The sequence below is a fragment of the Xiphophorus hellerii genome, chromosome 4 (genome assembly GCF_003331165.1).
Source record: "Xiphophorus hellerii strain 12219 chromosome 4, Xiphophorus_hellerii-4.1, whole genome shotgun sequence".
Lineage (NCBI taxonomy): Eukaryota > Metazoa > Chordata > Actinopteri > Cyprinodontiformes > Poeciliidae > Xiphophorus > Xiphophorus hellerii.
In genome coordinates this window covers 34,396,664-34,419,790 of record NC_045675.1, presented here as the reverse complement: position 1 = coordinate 34,419,790, position 23,127 = coordinate 34,396,664, and the positions used below count along the sequence as shown (strand labels likewise).

The 23,127-nt window shown below is 37.2% G+C and overlaps 1 protein-coding gene and 1 long non-coding RNA gene across 8 annotated transcripts in view; one reads left to right on the top strand and one right to left on the bottom strand.

The window, feature by feature from the left end:
• The window catches only part of fah (fumarylacetoacetate hydrolase (fumarylacetoacetase)), a 63,792-nt gene extending 43,280 nt beyond the window's left edge, over positions 1-20,512 (top strand). Inside the window, exons 7-14 of one of the 2 annotated variants that reach the window (XM_032561259.1) lie at positions 900-952; positions 1,599-1,698; positions 6,619-6,749; positions 9,859-9,934; positions 11,708-11,754; positions 12,378-12,479; positions 14,952-15,069; positions 19,190-20,512. In XM_032561259.1, the coding sequence (XP_032417150.1) occupies positions 900-952; positions 1,599-1,698; positions 6,619-6,749; positions 9,859-9,934; positions 11,708-11,754; positions 12,378-12,479; positions 14,952-15,069; positions 19,190-19,266 (704 nt within the window). In that variant the 3' untranslated portion in view covers positions 19,267-20,512. The remainder of the gene's footprint in view (positions 1-899; positions 953-1,598; positions 1,699-6,618; positions 6,750-9,858; positions 9,935-11,707; positions 11,755-12,377; positions 12,480-14,951; positions 15,070-19,189) is intronic. The other variant, XM_032561261.1, reaches the window with a different exon arrangement.
• On the bottom strand, positions 875-5,847 carry LOC116718954 (uncharacterized). 6 transcript variants are annotated; one of them, XR_004339033.1, is made up of 3 exons: positions 5,741-5,847; positions 1,982-4,836; positions 875-970 (listed from the first exon to the last, which is right to left on the bottom strand). It is a non-coding gene; the product is annotated as an uncharacterized LOC116718954 (long non-coding RNA). The 6 variants fall into 6 exon arrangements; XR_004339032.1 differs by having other exon boundaries at positions 1,982-4,844; positions 5,741-5,837; XR_004339035.1 differs by lacking the exon at positions 5,741-5,847 and having other exon boundaries at positions 1,982-2,051; positions 2,122-4,811.
• Positions 20,513-23,127: the final 2,615 nt, after the last annotated feature.

Below are 23,127 nucleotides of genomic sequence, written 5' to 3'. Positions count from 1 at the left end.
GAGGCAGGTGATGCAGAGCCTGGGATTAACTGCGCTGGCTGCCATTCTATGGGAGCATGCTCCTCCTGTTTGTACGTCGGCAATAAAATAGCTAAAAACATTTAATGTATGAACTGATTTTTCATAGTTTAGCTTATGTATATAATGTACAGTGTTTTTTGTCACCAACTGTATGTGTAACGTGTGTCGTGTGCTGAGGAGCGGTCATAAACGGCAAAGAACAGATTTGAGGTGAGGCAGGCAGTTTTCTTGCCTCATGGCAAGGGGGCGCTCAAGATCCCTGACATTGTGACTCCACAACTGCGGAGTAAGAGACACTAAGGGTGAGCTGGCCATATAGTAAAGTCAAGTGCAGCGATATATTTATAGTTTTCTCCTCTTACCACAGCAATCACGTATTAATAATCGCAAAATAAACATTAAGCCTAAAACCATACTACTGCAACAGACTGAATATTCTGCTCTTTGTGCGGAAAATATTTGAGTGTTTTTTTTTTTTTTGTGGCGTTGTTGTCAGGGGCTATGGCAACGAGTCTGCTCGTAGCTGCGTGATACCGTAAACCGGTAATCTTGAGCTTGTAGAGTTTGTGTGGGGAGCACCCTCCTGGATTTATTTCTGACCGGGAGCAATGCATTTCAGATGGCAGGAGGACCAATGGAAGGAGGTAGAGTAGCTCAGTTTTTTTCACGGTCTTATACTGTCAGGACATAGTGATAGTTTTAACAAATATGTAAAAAAATCTTTTTTATAAGCAGCTTTAATTGCTATGAGCATGACTGGTAGCTCAAATAGAAATAAAATATTTGTACTAAACATTGTGAAGTAAGGGAAGATGTATTTTGAGAAATTATCTGACTTATTATGCTTAATGTAACAACGTTTACCTTTTGCCTTTCAGCGAAACCGCCAATATTTGGTCCTTCCAAGCAACTGGACCTTGAGCTTGAGATGGTAATTATGCTGTTCATTCTATGAACCAGAGAGACAGAGTACAGAGTAGAGTGATATGTGAAAACACAAACTGTTGACTGGAGAAAGGGTTATCCTTCTTTCTCGTCATACTATATTTTAATGCATGCACTGATGTATGGCACATCAGTGCCATTGTTGCTGGTGTAATAGAAAATTTCATTTTTAACCTTATTTCATCTTTGATGGAAATGCTGAATGCCTGACCTGGCAGTTGTCTTATAAACCTGGCATGTGTGGAATGCATTATTGGTACGTTTGTTTGACCCTTCAACTATGGGTGAAGAACTAGAAGTTTCTGTAGTTCAGCTCTCTTTCCTGTCGTTAAACCATTCCCTCCAAAGAGGTGAGGGACAGTTTATAAGGTGGGGGTAAGGATTGTCTTTGTGGTCCATCTGGCACCACAGATGGAAGTTAAGATCAGACTTTTGCTGTGGCTATATGTAATGTGTGTTGTTCAGGGCTCTTCTCCTGACTGCATTCAGTGAGACGGGTCTTCGAACGCTTTTGCCTTCGAATAAAGAAACTTAAAGACAAAGATTAATCTTTCTCTTATTATTGAAACAGATTCTCATTCTTTGATAAATGAAATTTCCATGACTCTGGAACTTCCTTTTTTTGTAAACAGGCATTCTTTGTTGGTGGAGAAAGTCAACTGGGGGAGCCTATTCCCATCAACAAAGCCCATGAACATATCTTTGGGATGGTACTTATGAATGACTGGAGTGGTAAGAATCTTTTTATTGACATGACTTAAAAATGAGTAGTCATCTAACAAAATGTAGTACACAAGAATCTAATCATCCAGAATGATTTGAATTCAAACTTGCTGACTGACTTTTAAATCAAAGAAAACTGAATTAGTTAAACTTACACAGCTGCTGACAAAGAACTATATGTGCTTGCTTAAAAGCTATCCATGTTTGAAGTTTATTCACATTTTCTTGTAGAAAATTATGCATTTGGACTTCTGCACAAGTATTAAAAAATAATAAAAATGCTGGTTCTCACCCAGATTGCTTCGGCCCCAAACTGTGTGCCTTCCTATTATCTCTGAATCCATGCTAATCCCAAACTAATTCTGCAGAGGGAGAAACCACAGATAATGTGCCTGCAAAACACAAGATTTTTCTTTTATTTACAGGAATTACCTCGTAAATATAGTGGTGCCATGCCATAAAAAATTACTTTAACAAGATTGTGAATGAGAAGAAGTAAGAATTTTATGGTACTTTGAAGGTTCTTTCTGAAGTCACCACTGGTTGCTATGGGGCTTTTTTCACCACCGTCCAGTCAGCAAGCTTCAGTCATTGCAAAAGGTCTCTTCAGGGGTCAGGTGTGCAGCTTTTGTGTGCACCTCTCCACTTGCATCATCACAAACAGCACCGCACTGTCCTGTTCCCTTAAAACGTTTCTTACCACATTGTGTGTGGCGCAAACCATGCATGATTTTCAGTATCTTCTGCAAAACTGCCAATGTGTGTCAATTTGGTCAAATCTGGAAAGAAATAGTAAAGCAAAAACGATTCAACATCAGGATCTCTCCACAACATCTGAGAGTGCCTTACCTGCAGTTTGCCATAGACACTTCTCACCTGTGGAAACAAAAGACAAAAATCAGCAGGAGGGAAGAGTTGGCTGTATTTTTACAGCAGAATCTGCCCTTCCATTTTCCAATTATTCTAAAAAACAAGTAATGCACTGCTCCAAATGCATAACATGAATTTATAGATTGTCATGACTGTCCTGTGGCAATTGTCTAAGCTGCAATAAGAGAAATAACTTCAACCATTTGCTCAGAGAAGTAAGAGGAAGAAGGATAAGAGGTTAGAATGTCATGTGAAGTCCAAAATCATTCCTTTCAGTCTTTTTTTAAATGGGAGTGTCATAACAGTCAGAGATTTCCTCAAGACAACCTTACCAAAATCCCTCAGAGTCATTACTTTGAGAAATAATGAGATTTGTTTAGGTATAAAGCAGGTTTTAATGCCAAAAATAATTAAATGTTACAAATCATACAAACAAAACAGATACAGACTGACACTCATCATCCGGCCCTGGGCTCCACTTAGCATTTAGGGTGACATCGAGTGAAGCAAAGATTGTAGTGCGAGGTCTGATTTGATCTTATCCAGTAACACTTTATTTGACAGGGTGTGCAGAAGACTGAGATGACACTGTCATAAACATGACATAACACCTGTAATGAACATGATTAAGTCTTCAGGAATATTTATGACTGTTGTCATGAAGTGTCATTCGGTAAATAATGACACTATTCAAAGTTGACATTTTTCAAAATGTCTTTGTTATAACAACTTGACAAATGTTATTACACTGCAAAAAGCTTTAACAACACAGTCATTAATATTTCCCCCTACCTGAAATAAAGTGGAACAAGTAGGATCAATAATAAAGTTGTCATTAACTTTTATTGCATTAACAAATTATTTATTAACAAAGTCATTAATAAGTCATCTTACATCAAGTGGAACAAGTAGCACCAGTTATGAAGATGTCATTAAGTGTTATTAAAGTGTCATTAATGTTAATGCTTACCTCAAGTAAAGTGAAACAAGTAGCAACAGTTATGAATATGTCATTAAGTGTTATTACGGTGTCAGTGCTATACTAACATAGTCATTAATATTAAGTCTTGCCACAAGTAAAGTGGAAAACACTGGACTATTTATAACTACCATCATAGCTGTAGAACAGACCCTTTGTACATTGGAATAAAACAAAGGATAACTTGCACTTCTTCAAACAGAGGGTTTAACTTCTCTTCAGCATATTGCATCTCTGAAATACTGATTAAAACATTAAACAGATTTAATTTAACTTAAGAAAAATTTTTCTTTCAACAGTCCTAACATTTTTTTTTGCTTTGATTTTGTCAGCCTTCTCCTTCGTTACAGTCTTGCTCTAAAGCTCTTAAAACAGGGGGATCTCCTTGCTGTCTTCATTTCCAGGAAACAGCTGGGTGTCCGGAAGGTGTCCGGAAATGCTCAGAAATTATAACTGTCCTTGCAATGGTGTTGCAATGTTAATCATGGTGAAAGCCTTGTCATAAATTCAAACTTGGTGAATCTTTTCTGGACACTCTCATAGCCGGTGATGACTCAATCCACTGTGGTCACTTAAGAAAAAGGAACAAAAACAAATGAACAAAAAACAATGTGATCTTAATTCAGCATTTATTTAAGTACCATTCCAGAATGCCCCTTGCTGCACGCTCTCAGAATGGTAGACTGGCAGACTAATGTCTAGTTAACATGAATGGTTGTTATTAAGTGCAATATAATGCTTTCTTAATGCAAGAAGCATTATGATTAGAGCTGAACAAAATTATTCTGATCAAATATTTGTATAGCAAAAGTTCATACAGTCTACCATTGTTATTCAGAATGCATCATTTAATGTATAGTTTTAGGTACATGAGTGTAACTTATCATTTAATGAGTATTCAAAATTATTTCCAACCACACACTGTGGCTTGTGGATGTTTGCAAGTTTATTACTAAATAAATAGAATAAACACCAGTTTTACATTTGACAACAGTTGTCTAAAACGTAGCTTATTTACTCAGCTGGTGGATGTTCCCCACTTACTTGTCCCCTCCAACCCCTCTTCACATAGAGAAAATAGTAACAAAAAAATGACTTACCTAATTTTCTTGGAGAATATTTCATCTGCTTCTTTCTCGTTGGTTAAACAGGAACTTGTTTCTCTCGTGGCTGGTTCTCATTAGCGTCCTCCATGTGGTGCATGAGGATCCTAAGCTAAGATCTGGCGGACTGTTCTTTCCAGCCCTCGCGTAGTTCCATGGCCCCCCCACATGGAACACCATGTCTCCAGTAATGGCCTGCAATCCTCGGTGTTGCATGTGAACATGTTCCACAAAATTAAAACTATGCTAGGATTGAAGTGATTAACCATTTCAAAAACATGGCTAAAAACATGTCAAATGTAATGTGATTCTAAAATAAGATTGATTAAATATAATAAAAATATTGCTAATTCAAAGAAAAAGAGGAAAAACAAGAGGTAAAGTACCTGTAAAGGAAAAGGTTATAAAGAGTGTCAAGTTATTTTCTAATTTATGCAGCTTCCCCACTTGAGAAGGGATGGACATATCGATGTAAACTTTTATTAACAGGGATTTTACTCAAAGGACCAAGCAGTTTTCTTCATTTTTTATCCTCCATTTATTAAATGTGTGTCATGATATTACATGAATGGTCCAGAAGCAGGTAAAAACCTTTAAACAAACCCAAAAGAAAAAAATAATTACTAATCTGCATGTAATTTTACATAAATTAATTCCACTCAAACTACAAAGCAAATGATGACAAACTATATAAACAATACTAAGCAAACCACTGTGAATCAAACCCACAAAGTAATTAAAGTTAAATGAACAAGTAACTAAACTTAAGTTCTCTAACTTTAAAATACATTCCACATTAATATTTACAATTACATAATATTTTAATTTATTTAAATATACAAATATTCACCTTTCAATATTAATCATAAATATTTACTTTATGAATATAAATAGCTACTGCTAAATTGATTAATAGTTAACCTTAACACCCAATAACAACAATCAATTCAATCATTAAAATCAGTCAATCAGTTCCAGACTTCACCACCACAATCCACCGCTTCAGTTCAGATTCTGCGGTTATAGGCATTAATTTGGCCGGTAAAGCTGGCGGCCCGCTGTCGGGATGTCAGTAACTTTGCAGTCCGATCTGTCTTACCGGCTGCCTCTCCGCTCGTTTACAGATTTGTCCAGATCTGCACAAATTCCAGGATTTCTGATGAAGCGTCCCCAAACTCCAGTCCTCTCTGTTTGGCTTTCTTTTCCGCCTTTTTTTCTTTCATTGTCCATCCCTCTTTTAGGTCCGTGTGGAACATAGTGAGCGCATGTTTTTTTTTTTTCCTTTTTCTGATTTGACTTGACTGCACACTCAAACATTTGCCAACAAGCCACAGGAATCACTCACTAATTTCAAAAGTAACCTACAAAACGATGAATGCCCAACTTACCCAGCCTTGCAAGAACTATAGGCATCAGTGATCTTGTCCACAGCTATATTGATGTAGAGGGTGTGTGGATCTGCCATTTTCCTCATCGAGCGGAAGCATTTTGCTGTGACGTGCACAATGTTGGAGGCATCGCGTGTCTCAAACACCTTGATCTCATCCAAAAAAGATGACATGAACTTCTTAGTTCCTCTGTCCATTGTAGAAGCTGATATATTGTGAAAGTCTGGTAGAAATGATGCACTAATCGAGTCAGAAATACACTGCAGAGAATCAGTCGAAGTGGAAGACGCCATATTTACATAGAAACAACGCGGCGAGGCTTTGTTTGTGAGACTTGCGGCCACGTGGGATTTTCTAGGTCGGTTGTGGGCGGAGCTTGGTAAGGTCCATTTTTCCCTTGGGAAGGTATATTCTGTTCTTTTGTATTCTATGGAATATATTTCTTTGGCTAAAAAGTTTATTTTAAAAAGTAGGTACACGTGAGATTTTTTTTATCAGCATTATTATTTTTTATTCCTCTGGCAGTCCTTTACAATTCTTTGAACCTACTATCCACTTAATGATAATGTTGGTTTTTGTGTGTCTGCAGCTAGAGATATTCAAGCTTGGGAGTATGTTCCTCTTGGACCTTTCCTGGGAAAGAATTTTGGGACAACAATCTCACCCTGGGTTGTGCCAATGGAAGCACTTTTACCTTTTGCAGAGTCTAATCCCTTGCAGGTTTGTACAAATATTGCAACTTTCTGAAGACAATGTCCAAGTGGCATCTTACTAGACAAAGTTATATTTGTATTTTCTAAAAGTTTATTTCAGACATCATAGATATCAAATTTCTTGGGACTTCATTTGAACAAATGTTTAAATTATTAAAACCACAATTATTACTTCTCACACATTTTATGAATTAGTAATCAAAATCTTAGTCATGCTCAGAACTATACTAAGAACTGTCATAGTCCATTTTGTAGGAAAATTATAGTTGAGTTATTGCTTACCTACTTGAATCCTGTGGCAACCACTTTGGTTACATCCTGTGGTTTACTTCTTTTAACCTGTTTAAAGCCTAAGTAATCCCAAATAGGCAAATTTGTTTTTGATAAATTTGTCTATTTGTCCATTGTTCCAACAAAAATCCATTGTTTTTGTACTCAATTTTTTTTACTTTTATGTTCTAAAATGACAAATCAGTCCATTCATGCTTGCATTGTTCCACTCACAAAAAAGTTCAAATGTCACCTGTGCAAATATATATTGCCCATCATCATTTGTTGGATTGATGAAAATTGGCTGGGAAAATGTTGCATATTGCCAAACCTTAGTGGAAAGTCATTATTGTTTGTCAACACGTTTTACAAATGAGGGGCCATATAACGAGTTTTAAATGCTGATATAGGCGAAACTTTAGTGGTTTGAATTTATTTAAATTAATGCATTTTGGTCAGGTCAGGTCTTGTTAATAAGTAAATGATTAATGTAATTTTATTGGGTTAAGTTCTTAATGGAAATATTCATATTTTTATTAATGCACCAAATTAGTTAGTTTCTATTACTTGCAGCATTAGTTCTTCTGAGAATACACATATCCAAGTAAAATTGGTACTGGTCCTTAACGAATATCCTTATGGAAAATCAGTCAAACTGATTGATTCCACTCGAGCCCTTGTGAATTGAATGGAATTAATTTTGGAAATCCGTATCAATTTCTATTCCAGACCTCCTGAGCTTACTAGAAAGGAAACAGAAAAAAGGGAGTCTGTTTTAGAGACTTTGGCAGTATGTCTTGCGCTTGTTATCCAGATAGATTCATTTTACAAGCTCGGATAGTACCGTGCACTGTACGAGCACTGTGAATTATATGACAATCAAGACCCCATAAAGGTGACTAACTTAATACTTTTAATGTCCACAACCTCCAATAGAATTTTGATTGCTTTAATTTGCAAAGCTTAGCAGATACAGCACACTTGCTAAGGTGTTTCTCCTAACAATTGGAAAAACAGATGACTTGCAAAAATCATATGTTTAAATATCTTTCCCTATAACTGTGATTGAGTGTGCAATTTAGATGTAATAAATTTGCAAGGAGACAGAAAAAGAGAAGCTCGTACCACTTTGTTCTGGATTAACCCATTCATTCTCTTATTCTCTCATTATTTTGCCTAAAAGCATCTCACTACTGGCTTTCTTTGACAGTTGAGTTTTCAGCAGTGCAGTTTGGTACAACTTCATCACAGCCCGGTTTAGATATAAAAGCACAGCGCTCCCTCCCCACTTCTGCCCGCCCAATGGCAAGTCAGAATTTGATGTAGTAAAGGTTGCCATGGCAACCTGCGAGCATTGAATCAGTGGTACTCAACTTTACAAATGTGTGATGTACTGTATTTGCAATGTTGATACAGAGTGACATGGGTGACTATGACATGCTCTGACTATTTGGTGAAGGCATGGTGTTGGCTGTTACTGTCAGACTGGCTGCAGTACTGAAGAAGCAGAAAAGGATTTTCAAGCAGGGAACTTTGCGTGCAGAGTTAATCCGTGCAGAGAGCAGTTTTGCATGAGGAAGATCTCTGAGTGTGACCACAAAGATTTGAGAGAGCACAGAGAAGATTTAAAAGTTTTGAATGCAAACATTACAAGTTTTGAGAACAAAAGGATGAAACCCTGCTTTCAAACTGAAAACCTAAGCACAAGTATTGCAAGTTCTGAGAACAAAGAATTTAAGTTCTGCTTTCAAAGTGAAAATGTGCGCTCTCGACTTATGGCAGTAAAATTCCCCCATACATTTGTTTGGCAGTGGGTTTAGGCCCTTTGTGGATAAAAACTGTTGGAATGCAATTGTTTTTAGCTTGTAAAGGTAATGCCCACCTATAGAGCCTTCATCAGTTTTGTCTGTACAAATGAATCAAAATCTTCTCTAGAGAAATGTTGAGAGTAGGTCCTTCGGAAATTGTGTTCAGCTCTGGCTCTCTCCCACTGCACTCTTTTCTTTTCATGTGGGAAGCGATCCAGACTCACCTCACTGTTTTCATTTTCTTTTAAAATTTAAATTACAGCCAACAGTGTGCAAGAGTCCATCTATGTGTGGCATTATTTAAAATTTCACCAGTCAAACTCATTATGCTAAATAACAACTCAGGGAAAGTTAGCCTTCCTGTGTGTACTTTGTAGATTCCAGCACAGAACCGCATCATCAACCCAGCAGGTGAAAAAATGGCAACCTCCATGGGTGAAAAATATAATGAAAGATATACATTTTTTGAAGTAATTATGAGCATTGGCATGTCACAAACAGCATTTTTTTATTTAACAGTTTCCCTATTAACTAAAAAAAATTGCTGTTTGTGACATGCACAGACAGCACAACATTGAAACATGTTGTTCAACTAATGTAGGATCCTTTAAGGTCCAATAGCACCTTGGGCCAGCACTGCTTAGAATCAAAGCATAATCTGTGAAATGATATATCATGACAAAGGCCTTCTTAAACTAATTTAGAATAGTGAAGAGTGTGCAAGAGTCCATCTATGTATGGTTTAAGTATGCTCTAGGTCAGCTTGTGTGTTTCTGCTACACTTTTAACCTTTTCTATAATAGATTTTTATCTGTTCTTCTCTTTCGTAAATAACCATGGAGTAACAGCTCACCAAAAAACCTTTTCACTTTGTTCTGCCATCCTACAATGAAAAAATTAACTGAACTAAAACAAAAATATTTTATTTAGTTAATTTTGTTTACTTTATTAATTTGATAGAAAGTCATTCCATTTGTGCTTCAGTGTTGTGACTTTGAGACCCCCTTTGTTGATTTTTTTTTCAACCTTATTTTACAGGATCCCCAACCTCTCCCATACCTACAACATGAAGATGGATATACCTTCAACATTAACCTGTTTGTGTCACTCAAGGGTACACATCCAAACACACACAAGAAACTTGCAAATATTTGGTGTACATTGAACTGCAGATGAAAGAGTTTTTATCTGTCATATACAATCATCTACAGTTGAAACCACAAGTTTACATGCAGAAAAAAAACAATTTTTCTCAGTTTGAATTTAATGAGACCAATCTTCTCTTGTGTTAAGTTAGAATTGTAATTATTTCTGTTTATAAATGCTAGAGAACTTAGTGGACACATTTATTAGGGATTTCTTTTGCCATTTTTTATTTCAGAAGTTTACATACAACATCAACATCAGAGATCATTGTCATTTAAACTGTATGACTTCTTTCATATCATAAAATTCCTCAAATATTTTTAGACAACCATGTCTACACTTGGAACAATCAACACCCAATCCAGGATCCTTAAATTAAAGGGTTTTTTCATTAGAAACAAACAAACTGTAAATCGTAATTTTAATTGCTTTTCTAATGTGCCGTCCAATTAAAAAAAATTCCTATAAAATACATACGTAATGGAAATTCCAAAATCTTCTCTGACAATGTCTTTTGTATCAGGAATATAAAAAAAACAGTCCAAAGTTTCAATTGAAGTTTCTTATTGAATTTTTTGTATGTGGGGTGCACTGTGGGGTTCCTTGTATCTTGTAGTAAAAAGGCCATGGTCTGAATCTTGGCCTAAGTTTACCTCCAGCAAAAATACATCTGTTCAGTGCATTGGGCTCTCTCAATTGCACTGCTGTGAGTGTGTGGATGGTTGTTAGCACTGTGAGTCTTTGTGCTGCCCGGGTTGTACCCCACCCCAATGATTGCTGGAGATAGGCAAACAACCCTTGTTCAGCGTGATAAAGTATACACATACTTGAACATACAGGGACAATGAAAGTGAAACACCTCTCATTTTAGTGTGGGAGGTTTCATGGCTAAATTGGACCAGCCTGGTCCAATATATATATATATATATATATATATATATATATATATATATATATATATATATATATATATATATATATATATAATGAAACAATGAAACAAAGTTAACCAGTTGCTTCTGAAAAAAATATTCTCAATTTCTCAATTTTAATTGTATGATCTTTTTACCTTTCATGAACTTTATTATTCATTTTTTTCCACAGGGCTACTTCTAACTAATATATAGATATCTTATCGCACATATGTACTTGAATATATTCATAACAATATTGTTATGAATCTTCTTTTTACATCTTTCACGGGAGAGCTTTGTTTTTTAAAAGTTGATTTGTGGCCAAATATTTTCTGTCTTTTAAGGTTTCTTTAAACAGTGATGGAAAAATATGAAGGGCATCTGTCATTTTGACATATCACACACACCAGACCACTTGGTCCAGACACGCAGAATTTATGCACATTAAATCCATCAATAAGAGAAAAATTCCTTATCAGAGCATCACCTGTGACATAGACACTGAGCTCATTGCATCTCACTATCTGGATCGCACTGAGCCGAGTGGTCCATTCATTTATTAAAGTGAATCCATACTCTCAGTTGCTGCCGCACACTGTCCATGGCTGCGCACACACTACAGCTGCTTTTTCTTTATTGCAATTTGACGGCTTCTTCAGTTGCTGGACTGGGAATTGAAATTAGGGATCAAAATGTACAAACTTCAATCATTCTGGGAGAACTGAAATGTTAGCTCTGTGCTTGAGTTTGACAAGTGATTCTTGAGACTTGATGCCCTACCCTTGTGTCATATATGCTAAAATGTTCTCTGCTTTTTCTCCCTCAAGGTCAGAACATGACTGAGGCTGTAAACATCTGTAGTTCAAATTTTAAAGTAAGAATCTGAACAAAACCTCAAGAGGACATTGTGGCATTTTAAGTAGACTCTAAACACAGACAGTCACATGATTATCTGATTAACCTTTCTCTATTATTTCTGACCAAATCAATCAGATGGTTCAACAACTTTGTTTCCGGCAAATAATTTCACGGACCTGATGTTGTTGTTGAATTGTTGTTCTTGTTTTTTGCCTATTGCCTTTGCCTTGATGTTGGTTGTTAACACCTTTATTAACACTGTAGATACAGTATTTACTTTATTCATTAGACTTGCCAGTAATCTCTGTAAGAGATAGTACTTTATAGAATTATCTGCCTTATGATACACTCACATGTTGTGATAATAAAGTGCGAAACTTAATTTAGAGCTTCAAAAAAATGGTTTTCAGATCCAACATATTGCAGAATAACAAAGGTTTGTTACAGAAAGAGACTGTGAAGGTATGTCGTCTGAAGAGATGATCATGATTTCATAGCTGCAGGCTTTCACAACTGTGAGTGTTATTACAGATGTGAGTGTTAAAGCTGTAATAAAATCAAGGGTAGAGAAGCAGAGTTTACAGTAAATTTAAATGAAATAATTTCCTTTTCCCTCTTTGTATCTCTCTTTGTTTAAAGTACATGTACTGGACAATGAAGCAACAGCTCACACATCACACAAGTAATGGCTGCAATGTCAAACCAGGAGACTTACTGGCTTCCGGTACCATCAGTGGACCCGTAAGTGTCAGCAACCTTACTGCCTTGTTAATAATTAAGTGGTTTTGCACACACACACACACCCCTGCATACGCCCGCGGACACGCACGCACGCGCACCCCCACACGCCCACACACACACACATGCATGCACACCTACACAGTATATCTGTCTGTCTTTACAAGGTCTTTGAGTTGTCTTCCATTAATTTTTCCATTCATTTCTATAGCCTTGCCCTGACCTTTCTCTAATACTACCCATTACTCAATTAAAGCTCAATCGGCACCTTAGTCTTAAACCTAAGCTCTGAAAGGTCATACTTCATACTTCATCCGTAGTGCTAAAGTTGGATGTCATTGACATAGATCCGTGACAAAAATTGTCAGTTTGTTGCCGTGCTTTTGCATTAACTAGTCTGCTAACACTATCTGGTTTTGGTATTTGCAGGAGACATGGATTCTTTTGAGAAACATTTATCTGACACAATAAAGAATTATATACATTTGTACAATACTTTACTAAATAACTTCTATAAAAATAAGACTGATGAAAAGTTAACTTCTTGATGGAAATTGTAATGTCGTTGCTCAAAGAGAAGGCTGTCTGAAGAAAACTGCGGCTCTCTGTGACCATTTCACAAAAGCAAAACAGAGGAAGTTGAGAGGGAAGGGAAACCCCTGTGGATAGCAGACACGTTTTTTAAACAGCTGTAAACGTACATAAGAAATGACTCAAAAATACCTACTGGCTGTAACAGCCATAGTTGTGTGGTTTCTCATTAACACAGCCTAGGTTACTACTAGTGATTGCTAGGTTATTGCTAGCTCACTACAGAAAACATAGGAGTGTGAAAACATAGAAGAAACGTGTTTCAGATGGACACATGGACTGAGACGGACCTATATATTTTATCTCCCTAACTCTTAGTAACATTACATGGACACTGCTATTTCATGTTTGATAATACAGCCATTCAACCAGGCTTTGTAAAGTTGACAAAGAGTGTGGTACTGTGGAATTCTCAGAACCAGTCTGGTTGTGAGTTTTTGACTGTCCTACTGATTGTGTCTGCTGCCTCTTCACCACCACTGATCACGACTCAAATGCTTTCACTTTCTACACAAACCGAGAACATGTATCTAGAAAGTTAATTTTCTATTCCCTCCCCCTCTGATGTGTTGTGCTGGAATAAACTGGCCAGTGATTTCTTCTTTTTTTCTGGGGGTGCCATTGTTGCTTCTTCTTAATATTTTCCAAAATACCTGAGCAGAGTCTCCACCTTAGAGATGATATTATGTTTTAGTGAATCCATTTTCTCATTCAATATGTATTCGGTTCTGAATCATGGACCCACAAGTGACTATCTCTGTGATGTGCTGGTGACTTGGAAGTGTGTTACCCCTGACTCAGAAAAATAATTTAGAATAACTCATAACTTATAGATCAGTTGCTAGGTTCAGCAGGATTATAATTGGAATTACATTTTATAGTTGAATGCAATTTTTATTTATGTTAAATGTACCTTTTTATATCAGAAGAAAGTTTATCATTACATATGTAATGATGAACTCATTTGCTCAGAGAGAGTTTTACTGATACAAAAGATAACTATAAAGGAGAAAATTGGATCTAGAAAGACTAAGGCTCCTTGGTAATTGTATTTCATGTCACATTTTACAAAAGCTTAATGGATTATTTAAGAATCAATTATTTAACTGGTTAAAAACACTAATCATAATTTTATGGTTAAAAGGAATTTAACTTATTTGTTTTCCATGGTTATAAATAATGTTGTGTAATACAAAAGATTTTGAGTCAAAAAAAGAACATGCATGTAAAATATTACTGTGGTATGTGGAGAATTAACCGTTCTCCATGCTGAGTTCTTGATGTATGAGGTTAAAGAAGAGTCAGTGAGTTGAATTCATGAATTCCATTTATTAATACCAAAATACACCTGGTCCATTTCTCATGCCACATTTAGGAGTTAGCAAGACAAAATGGCAACCAAGAACAGTTTGTGATCTGCTTTCTTAGCCTGTAAGCTACGCCCTAAAGAGGTCGTTCCCTAGTGTGTCATTCCCTCTAACCCTAGCTCTCATTTGCATTTCTTAACATGTCATTTCCTTTAGGTTTAACTTAGCAACTACCTGAAAGAGATAGAAGGAAAACAGAGAATTATTTATTTTCAACAGGTAATACGAGAACTGAAGATGAGAATGGACAGGAAAAAAAGTTTTATTTAGCTATATGCAATAATATCATTGTTGTGTGTAGGTTAGGTTTCTTTTGGTGGATCAGATTTCTGGATTCTACGTTATTGATAAGTACTTCACATTAATAATGAAAAGAGTAAAAATTGGGTCACATTAAATCATGTTTAACTGACAATGCAGAAGCTGACATGATCACACAGTGCATTGTTGCCAAAGGTATATTTCTTTACATATAATTATGACTCTGGCTAAAAGAAAATTTACTTTATTTCCACAGAACCCTGGCAGTTTTGGTTCCATGCTGGAGCTGTCTTGGAGAGGGTCAAAGAGTATTGACATTGGAGGAGGAAAAACTAGAACATTCTTGAAGGATGGAGATGAGATCACCATCACAGGTTAGACATTTTGGTGTCAAAGGTGAATAACATATTCACATAAATATGAATCTATGGAAGCCTGTTTCCACCACTGTGGCAAAAAAAATAAAATAAATAAATAAATAATCTAATTATTTGGAGATACAATCCCAAAATAATGAGATACTATTTCAAAATAATGAGATGCTATCAAGATTCAGGATAAAGAGGACATCCCCTCTCGATCCGCGTTTCCCCATCAGATACGATTCCCTCCTCGCGGCTCCGCAACGCTCAGTGCACGTGTTTCGGCAAAGTTGTCACACTTTTTCACAATTTCGCAAATGCGCCCTCATCAGACACACTGTAGCGGTTCTTCTAGGTTCCAAAAACAAACATTTCCAACAAAGGCGGTGGGTGGTAACAGGTGGTTTGATTCTTGCACGCACTTTTGACAAAATTGTTTGAAAAAATATTGTAATGTAAAATTTTATAATGTGCTCCTCACCCCTCTTCTGCTTTAGGTATTTCTGCGTAGTCTTATCATGAGATTGGTCAAGCTGCTCTCAAGACTTATGCAGTGTCATATAACAGCAGGAGAGAGCTCCTTGAGCCTGGAGACTATCTAAGTGTTACTTAGATGTAGAACTTATCTGCCCTCTTTAGCATGGAAGAACAACCACCTATCCTTAACAATAGACAAAAAAGATGGCAAGACCATCTGTGTTGGGCTCCACAGAATCCCTGGCTGGTACATCACAACCTCTCATCCAATTAAGTCTCTCTTCTCTGACCAGAACCTATAAAAGGAAGGCAGATCCACTGTTGGTCAGAGCAGACTTGACAGACTCCTTTGACTCTGTATTTCTGTTCTCACCTTGCAAGGTTTTAATAAATTTCTTATTTCTTCTCATCCAGACTCTTAATAAAGTAATTTCTTCCATGACAAATATATATGCTTTACTTCTTGTTAAAATATTGACAAAATTATTACAAAAAATCTCTTACAACTTAGTTGAAAATGAAAGTTAACTTAATCTGATGTTTCAAGTACAGAAGGTGGTCAAACAAATTATTTTACTAACCTCCAGTCATCACACTGGACATTTGCCCAAAACAATAAACCTCCATCAAGCATCCGGTGTGTTCTTCATTACTCAATTTAATGGGAGGGTCTGACAGTTACCAAAGTAATGAAAACAATTCCAAATATATAAATTAATTACAGATTTTGGTTCTAACTTAAATATATTCTAACTGTTTGGAGCCGCTGACTTAACAGAAGTGCAAATAATGGATATTCATTTTCATTGTATTTTTTGATTTGTTGTTTTTAAGACTAGTTGTGGGTTTAAATAGCATTTCACTGGCGATGTTTTCCGTAACATATAATTACCCAGTAATATTTGTACATTTCCTGTCTACTTAACATCTTTTAATACAAAAACATGGTGGACCACCATGTCGGCACCCAGGCTTAGCAAGTTTTCTGGACTATATATATATATATATATATATATATATATATATATATATATATAGTCCAATATGTGAACTGATTTTCCATAATTTAGCTTATGGGTGTACAGTGTTTTTGTACATGTTTGTTTTATATCATTCTTATAGCTTAATAGGAAGCCTTATCCAAACTGGCCACCCACATTAATAAAATGATGAAATAATATTGACCACAAAACACTGTATTTATAAAACGAGTCTGATGTCTAGAACCACAATGCAGTCCACGGCCGCGGGGTTGAGATGGTGTTGAAGGAGATGGATGAACCTTGTTTGGATGAAGAATGGCTGAAGATGAAGAGTTAGACTGGGTTTGAGGATCGAAGATCACGGAGCGCAAGCGTTTGGAGCTTGAGGCTTGTCTCATAATGTCAGGAGGGGAGTTTATTGCAGTGGGTGGAGAGTTGAATAGGTTGTCCGAGTCAGAAGATGCCCTGAAGTGTCAGGGCATCTTCCATGGTAAGTAGATTCTTGATGAAACGAGTCTGAGTCTGAAGTGACGAACGTAACTTTGACGAAATGTAACAGACAGAGATGAATAGGCGAGCAAGGTATAAATAGGCTACTTGAAAAATTAGAGGTGTGGTTTGGGCCGTAGCCCTGCTCCCAAACCTACGTTTGTTAACTTTAACATTAACTCCATTTATTGATCATTTCATACACAAACAGCTGTTAAGTACATAAAATGCTGGCTAGAAAAAAAATTCCCCACATCGCAGAAACGATGTGGGGAATTTTAGTGCATCGCCCCTTTGCGGTCGCCCCTATGCATTGCATACAATGTATACCCACTTTTTGTGCCACTGGCAGAAAGCATGCCTTTCCCAGATTTGCAGTCGTCCGCAATACTTGTACTTTACAGAGGAATTCACCAGAAAGTTACAGGTTGTTGTTGCACCTGAAGGCCCTAAGTTTTTCCTAGACGTGTTTCACTCGCGTTTTCCGGGTACACCGCTGGGTTCTGCTCGCTCCTTCCCGGGAGAAAGCTCTCGGTTTGGGTTGGGAGGCATCCTACGTTGGTTTGTCCGCTGCTTCATCCATGGACCTTCATCCATGGCACCATGTGTTCCTCTTCCTCATGTCATCAGACGTGTCCTGTACACTGTTGTGAAACATAGGGCCGTTCTAATAAAACACGATGTCTGGATGTGTACATGGTCTGGGAGCGAAGTCCCTTCTTCTTCTAAGATCTTCCTGATGGGATTGTATGCTTTACGTTTAGCAAGGATATCACTGGGGAAATCTTGATCGAAGAACATCCGTTTTCCTCTCAGCTGTATCACTTTCTTACCCCAATCAGTACGAAGCACAAGTTCCTTCGTGGTATACTCCAGAAAATGTATTACGATGGATCTGGGGTTGGAACCGAACGGCTGTTTGGCAGCGCTGTATGCCCAGTGTGATATCCGTGAGGGACAGTTCAGTTTTAATAAAATTCTCTATGAATTTTTGTAGGTTATCTCCTTCTTCTCCCTCTGTGACCCCATGAATATGAATGTATTCCTGCGTGAACGGGCGTCCAGGTCTGTTAGACGTGTTTGTAGGTCTTCTTGTACCTGGAGCGTGGGGCTCAGTACGTCTTTGACATCCATGTTGAATTTCTCTACCTCGGTTATTCGCTGCTCAGCCTCCTCAACTCTGTTCATTACGTCTTTCAGGTCTGCAACAATGTCGTCAAGCTGTTTCCCCATCTCTTTTCTAAACTCAGACATTTTGTAAATGTAAATCATCAAGTATCAAATAGTGAACTGTTTGATACAATGTTTTCAGAAATGTCTGTTGTTCCCTTTGACTTTGTCTCGTATTTGATTACGCTTTACGGACTGATGGGCACATATTATATCCTCTTATCAGTACTCCAGTAAGCTGACACTGTTTTGACAGTTTTGTCTTGTTGAATTTTGTTTTTGTTGTATTTGTTTACTTTTTGTTGTTGTTGTTTTTCTTCTGTCTTGGCTGTTTAACTTTGAAAAATCATAAATAAATGTATAAAAAACAGAATATAGGTTATTTTGACTGAGGGAAATTTTTCTTGGGCAAAATGTTACATACAGTAGTTGTGAATAAAATTATTAAAAGAACACACAAGGATAAACTCAAGGTCAAAACAGTCAACAATAGTACAACAAGTTTAGGCTACAATATGAGATGTCAGCTGTAGGATGCAGCATGGGAAGATGTTAATGTGTTGTGGAATGAACACTGCTGGGAGAAGGAATTGAACAGAGAAGAAAACAAGCAGGCACTTGGAATAAGTAAAGATGAAAGAATGAGGGAAAAAAACAGTTAAAAAGGCTTTGCAGAAACCAGATCCTAAAAGGGCATTTGAAGAAATGGCATATTAATAATAATGGCATAATAAGTCAGTAAATGGCATATTACTGAAACCACACCACTTAACTTTAGGATACTAATCAATATTTAAAAAATACAGAGCGATGTGGACTTAGTAATAAGTGTGTTCAATAACTACTTAACCTTGTTATTTTTTAAGTTACTTTTACACTGATAACCAAGCCTCGTCATAACTTTAAAACGTTTATGTATTGTTTTGATGTATGCTGTCTAATTATTGTTATATTCTTCTGTATCGGCTGAATGATGTCAGTAATATTTTGTAATAATGATTATTTCTTCTTAGGTTACTGTGAAGGAGATGGATACAGGGTGGGGTTCGGACTCTGCAAAGGAATCATCCTCCCAGCCCTAAATTACTGAAACTAACAGTTATTGCTGAAGTCATCATTTCACGGAATATATATATATATATATATATATATACAGTATATATAAAGCCTCAGTAAACAACATTATTTGTTTTTGTATCCCTCGCTCAATAAAAACCAGTTCACCTTAGTCTCCACAGCATCAGCATTTTCTAAACTCATTCAAAACTGCATACTATAGATATGGTTTTTACCTCTTAAAGCTGCAATATGTAACTTTTACCAAAATTTGGTCAAACTGTCACCATGTTTCGACAATATAATATGAGACAGATAATCTGTGAAAAGATTGAGCTCCTCCACTTCCTCCCAGTAGTATTACTACTGTTGTCTGCAAAACTGCACCTCTCCCAATCAAAAAACAATCAATCGAAGCCATGAGGAAGATCTTAGGACTGTTAAACATGCTTATGTACAGTATGTACTACCTAATGTGTTACTGACGATGAGACAACTTACTGTTCCAGGAAAACGATTTATCTGCCGTCATCAGTGATGATGCTAAATAGTCTTAGCAAGCTCCATTGTGGTGACCCAGCTGTTGGTACCAGACGGGACAGGGAGATGATGTGAGCAGCATGTACATGAGGTGACTGACATCTCTAAGACCTCCTCCTGGTACTGATTTGTTCTTTCTGATGGAGCAGTGTATTTCTGTAGATCAATCTCTTTCAAACTGTGGTCCTCAAGGTACTGCATGTAAACAACCTTTTATCTTACATAATGTGAGCACAAAGTGCAACTCTATAGTTAACTCACCAAAGGATTGTGTTTAAAAATAATAATGAAGCTTGCCGAGATGTTCAGATGTTCTTGTTCAACAGTTTTTTTAGTTGTACTGGAAAATGATGTTTGTGTCTTAATTTCCCAAATACTGAATTTGAATTGAGAATGGAGCATTATTTTTATAAATAATAAACTGAAGCCTTATTGTAAATTCAAACTGGAAGACTCTTCAGCCCTACCTGCGTTACGTTCATCTGCTGCAGCCTATCAACATCAGACCATGCCTCGTCTTAGCGAGTCATCAGTCAACATTCTGTTTATAAGGACCTTCATCCATGGCACCATGTGTTTTCCAGGGGGGAAGATGTCACCAATCAGCATCGCAAAATGTTCATCCAAGCTTAACGCAATTCACAGCACAGTGTCTTTTGTGGAGGTCAGAGTTCCTTCTCCCATAAATGAATTTGTAAAAAAAAAAAAAATTTACTTTAAGAATAAAACTTTTTAATCACTGTCTTTCTCTGTGTGAGTCTCTCCAGATTGAAATACAGTCTTGTTTGAAAAACAAAAATACATAAGTGAGGGCGTGCCGTGGTGGCGTAGCGGTTAGCGCGACCCGTATTTGGAGGCCTTGAGTCCTCGACACGGCCGTCACGGGTTCGACTCCCGGACCCGACGACATTTGCCGTATGTCTTCCCCCGTCTCCTTCCCCGTTTCCTGTCAGCCTACTGTCATATAAGGGACACTAGAGCCCACAAAAGACCCCCTGGAGGGGTAAAAAAAAAAAAAAAAAAAAACATAAGTGAAGGTATTGGTGGAAAGAAAACGCCAGGACTGCTTATATGATCAGAGGAAGTGTCAGGTTTAAACACCTATTGAGACAGATTTAACAAACACAAGAAAGACAAGAGAGTTAGATTCTTTTGTACTCGCGAGGAGAACAGCCAGAGATATGTTTTCAGTCACACATCTCTTCCGTTCTCAAAACATATGTGTCCGTTCTCCCTTTTTATTGCTGTTAGGATCCCTGTTACAGAGAGCGTCTCAAAGGGGTGGGGAAAACACTTCAATCACATGATTGCAACGCAAATGCTAGTCACTAACAAAACACATGATATCTACACACTAGATTATTCTGTTCCAGACACAGGATAACACAGAGCAAGTTGTACGTCTTCACAGCGACGGTTTTATAGCTATCTAACAGGTAAAGGATGCAGAGGTTTCTGCTGAGCGATAACCCTGTTGAAAACAGTTGTCTCTGCTCTTCCTCAGAGAGGCCTTCTGAGAAAGGAATCAAAGTAATTCAACAACACAGAAACATTCTTTATGCTAAGATGAAACAAATAAAGGCATTATAAAGAACATTATAAAGGCTCATGAAACAACAAATATTTGATAATAATATATACAATTTACCTAACATTTCCCCCCTGTTTATCACATATTTGTTCCAATTCTCATATCCCTCCAAAACAGCCACTTCAAACGATTTCCAGTCAGGAGTTCATTTTTAGGAGCACAAATATGCTTACACTCAGGGACCATACTCAGTCCAAAGGTTAGGATCTGGATACAGGTCAGGAGAATCCTCATCAGAGTATTCTTTGTCAGTCTCATGATCTTTGACTAACAAAGGATACATCTGTGCCATCCGGTCCTCCATGGGTGAAACTGCTGTGGTAATGAGACGGTTAAACAAGGAACGCAGACAAGGAATACAACAACATCCACACAAGGTTAGAATGGCAGCAAAGACTGCAATTGATACTAAGACAGAGGACACAAGGGTTCGGTACTTTCCCAAAACATCCATCCATGCATCCCACATGGAAGTATTCACTCCAGAGAGTTCTGTCATTTTGCCATTAAAGGTACGGAGCCCCGCAATGGCCTGTGTCAGGCTCCCATCGGCTGCTGCGTTGTTTGGCAGAAATATGCAGCACCTTTCTCCAAAGATGGCACACACTCCCCCCCCTTCTCAGTTAGCAGCAGGTCAAGAGCTATGCGGTTTTGGAAAGCCATCAGTAAGGTAGCGGCCAGCTGCTCGTGAACCACCCCGAAACCAGCCTGTGTCCAGTTGCCCAGTTTTTGTACGTTGTAATGGATGTAATTAATTCTGTCTACGGTTTTGTTCACCGTACACCACCAAACATCTGCATGAGAAACAGGGTTAAAGTCATTGTTTACAGTGATTACAGGAGTACACATGGTGTCTGAAAGATTTCCCAATCTTTCCCCAGACCCTGTTATATTTACACATGAGAAGTTACTCGGAGCTATCCTTTTAGAAAAAAAAGGTTTCCTTTCATCTGCTGCTGTAAGGGGAAATATTGAATCATAAATCACACAGGTGCTATTATGTTTAGTTTTAGTCATTACTTCTAATAGACATTGTTTTGTAATGATTGCTGGAGTCACACGAAGTAGAGGCCTTGGTTCCATACATACTACACAATACAACAGTCGTTCCCTGATGAAAACACAAAATAAAAACAAAAACAACATATTTACACGCCATTTCATTAAATGTGCAAGCTTGTTCAGCTCCTAAAGACACTACAGGGTTGTGGACAATCTTCGCCAGTTTTGAGACGACTAAACTATTTGGTTTAGCCCCCTGTGTACGCTGGACTTTGCCCTCAAGGTCGGTGAGCGTCCCAAGCTGCTTTTTCTACTTTTGAAATGAAATGACCTTTTTGCAGTGGGTGTAAAATGTACCCAAGTCGATATTTCTGCTATTATTTACAGCAGTGGGGTGTAGTCAGCAACACCTGACTACAAAAGTTTTCGTTTTTTTTTTTTTTTTTTTTTTTTTTTAGCCTTTAACTGTCTTTATTCATCGGTGCACAAAAGCTTGACTAACCTTCATCCTGAAAAGAAACATTTAATTTATGTATGTACTCATGTTAACATGGTGAATTTAACAAACATGCCATAATCAAATGGTAACTATTACCTTGATAAGATCAATTACAGAGCAGTTAGACCCCTAATACCTTTTTAATTTAAAGCATAAAAATGGAGAACACAACATTTTTGATCTAAAGAGATATAAATCAAGTGTGTAGTCAGATGCATTTTTTTTTGTTGCTAAGATTATGAACATGTTAGCATAACAGTGCA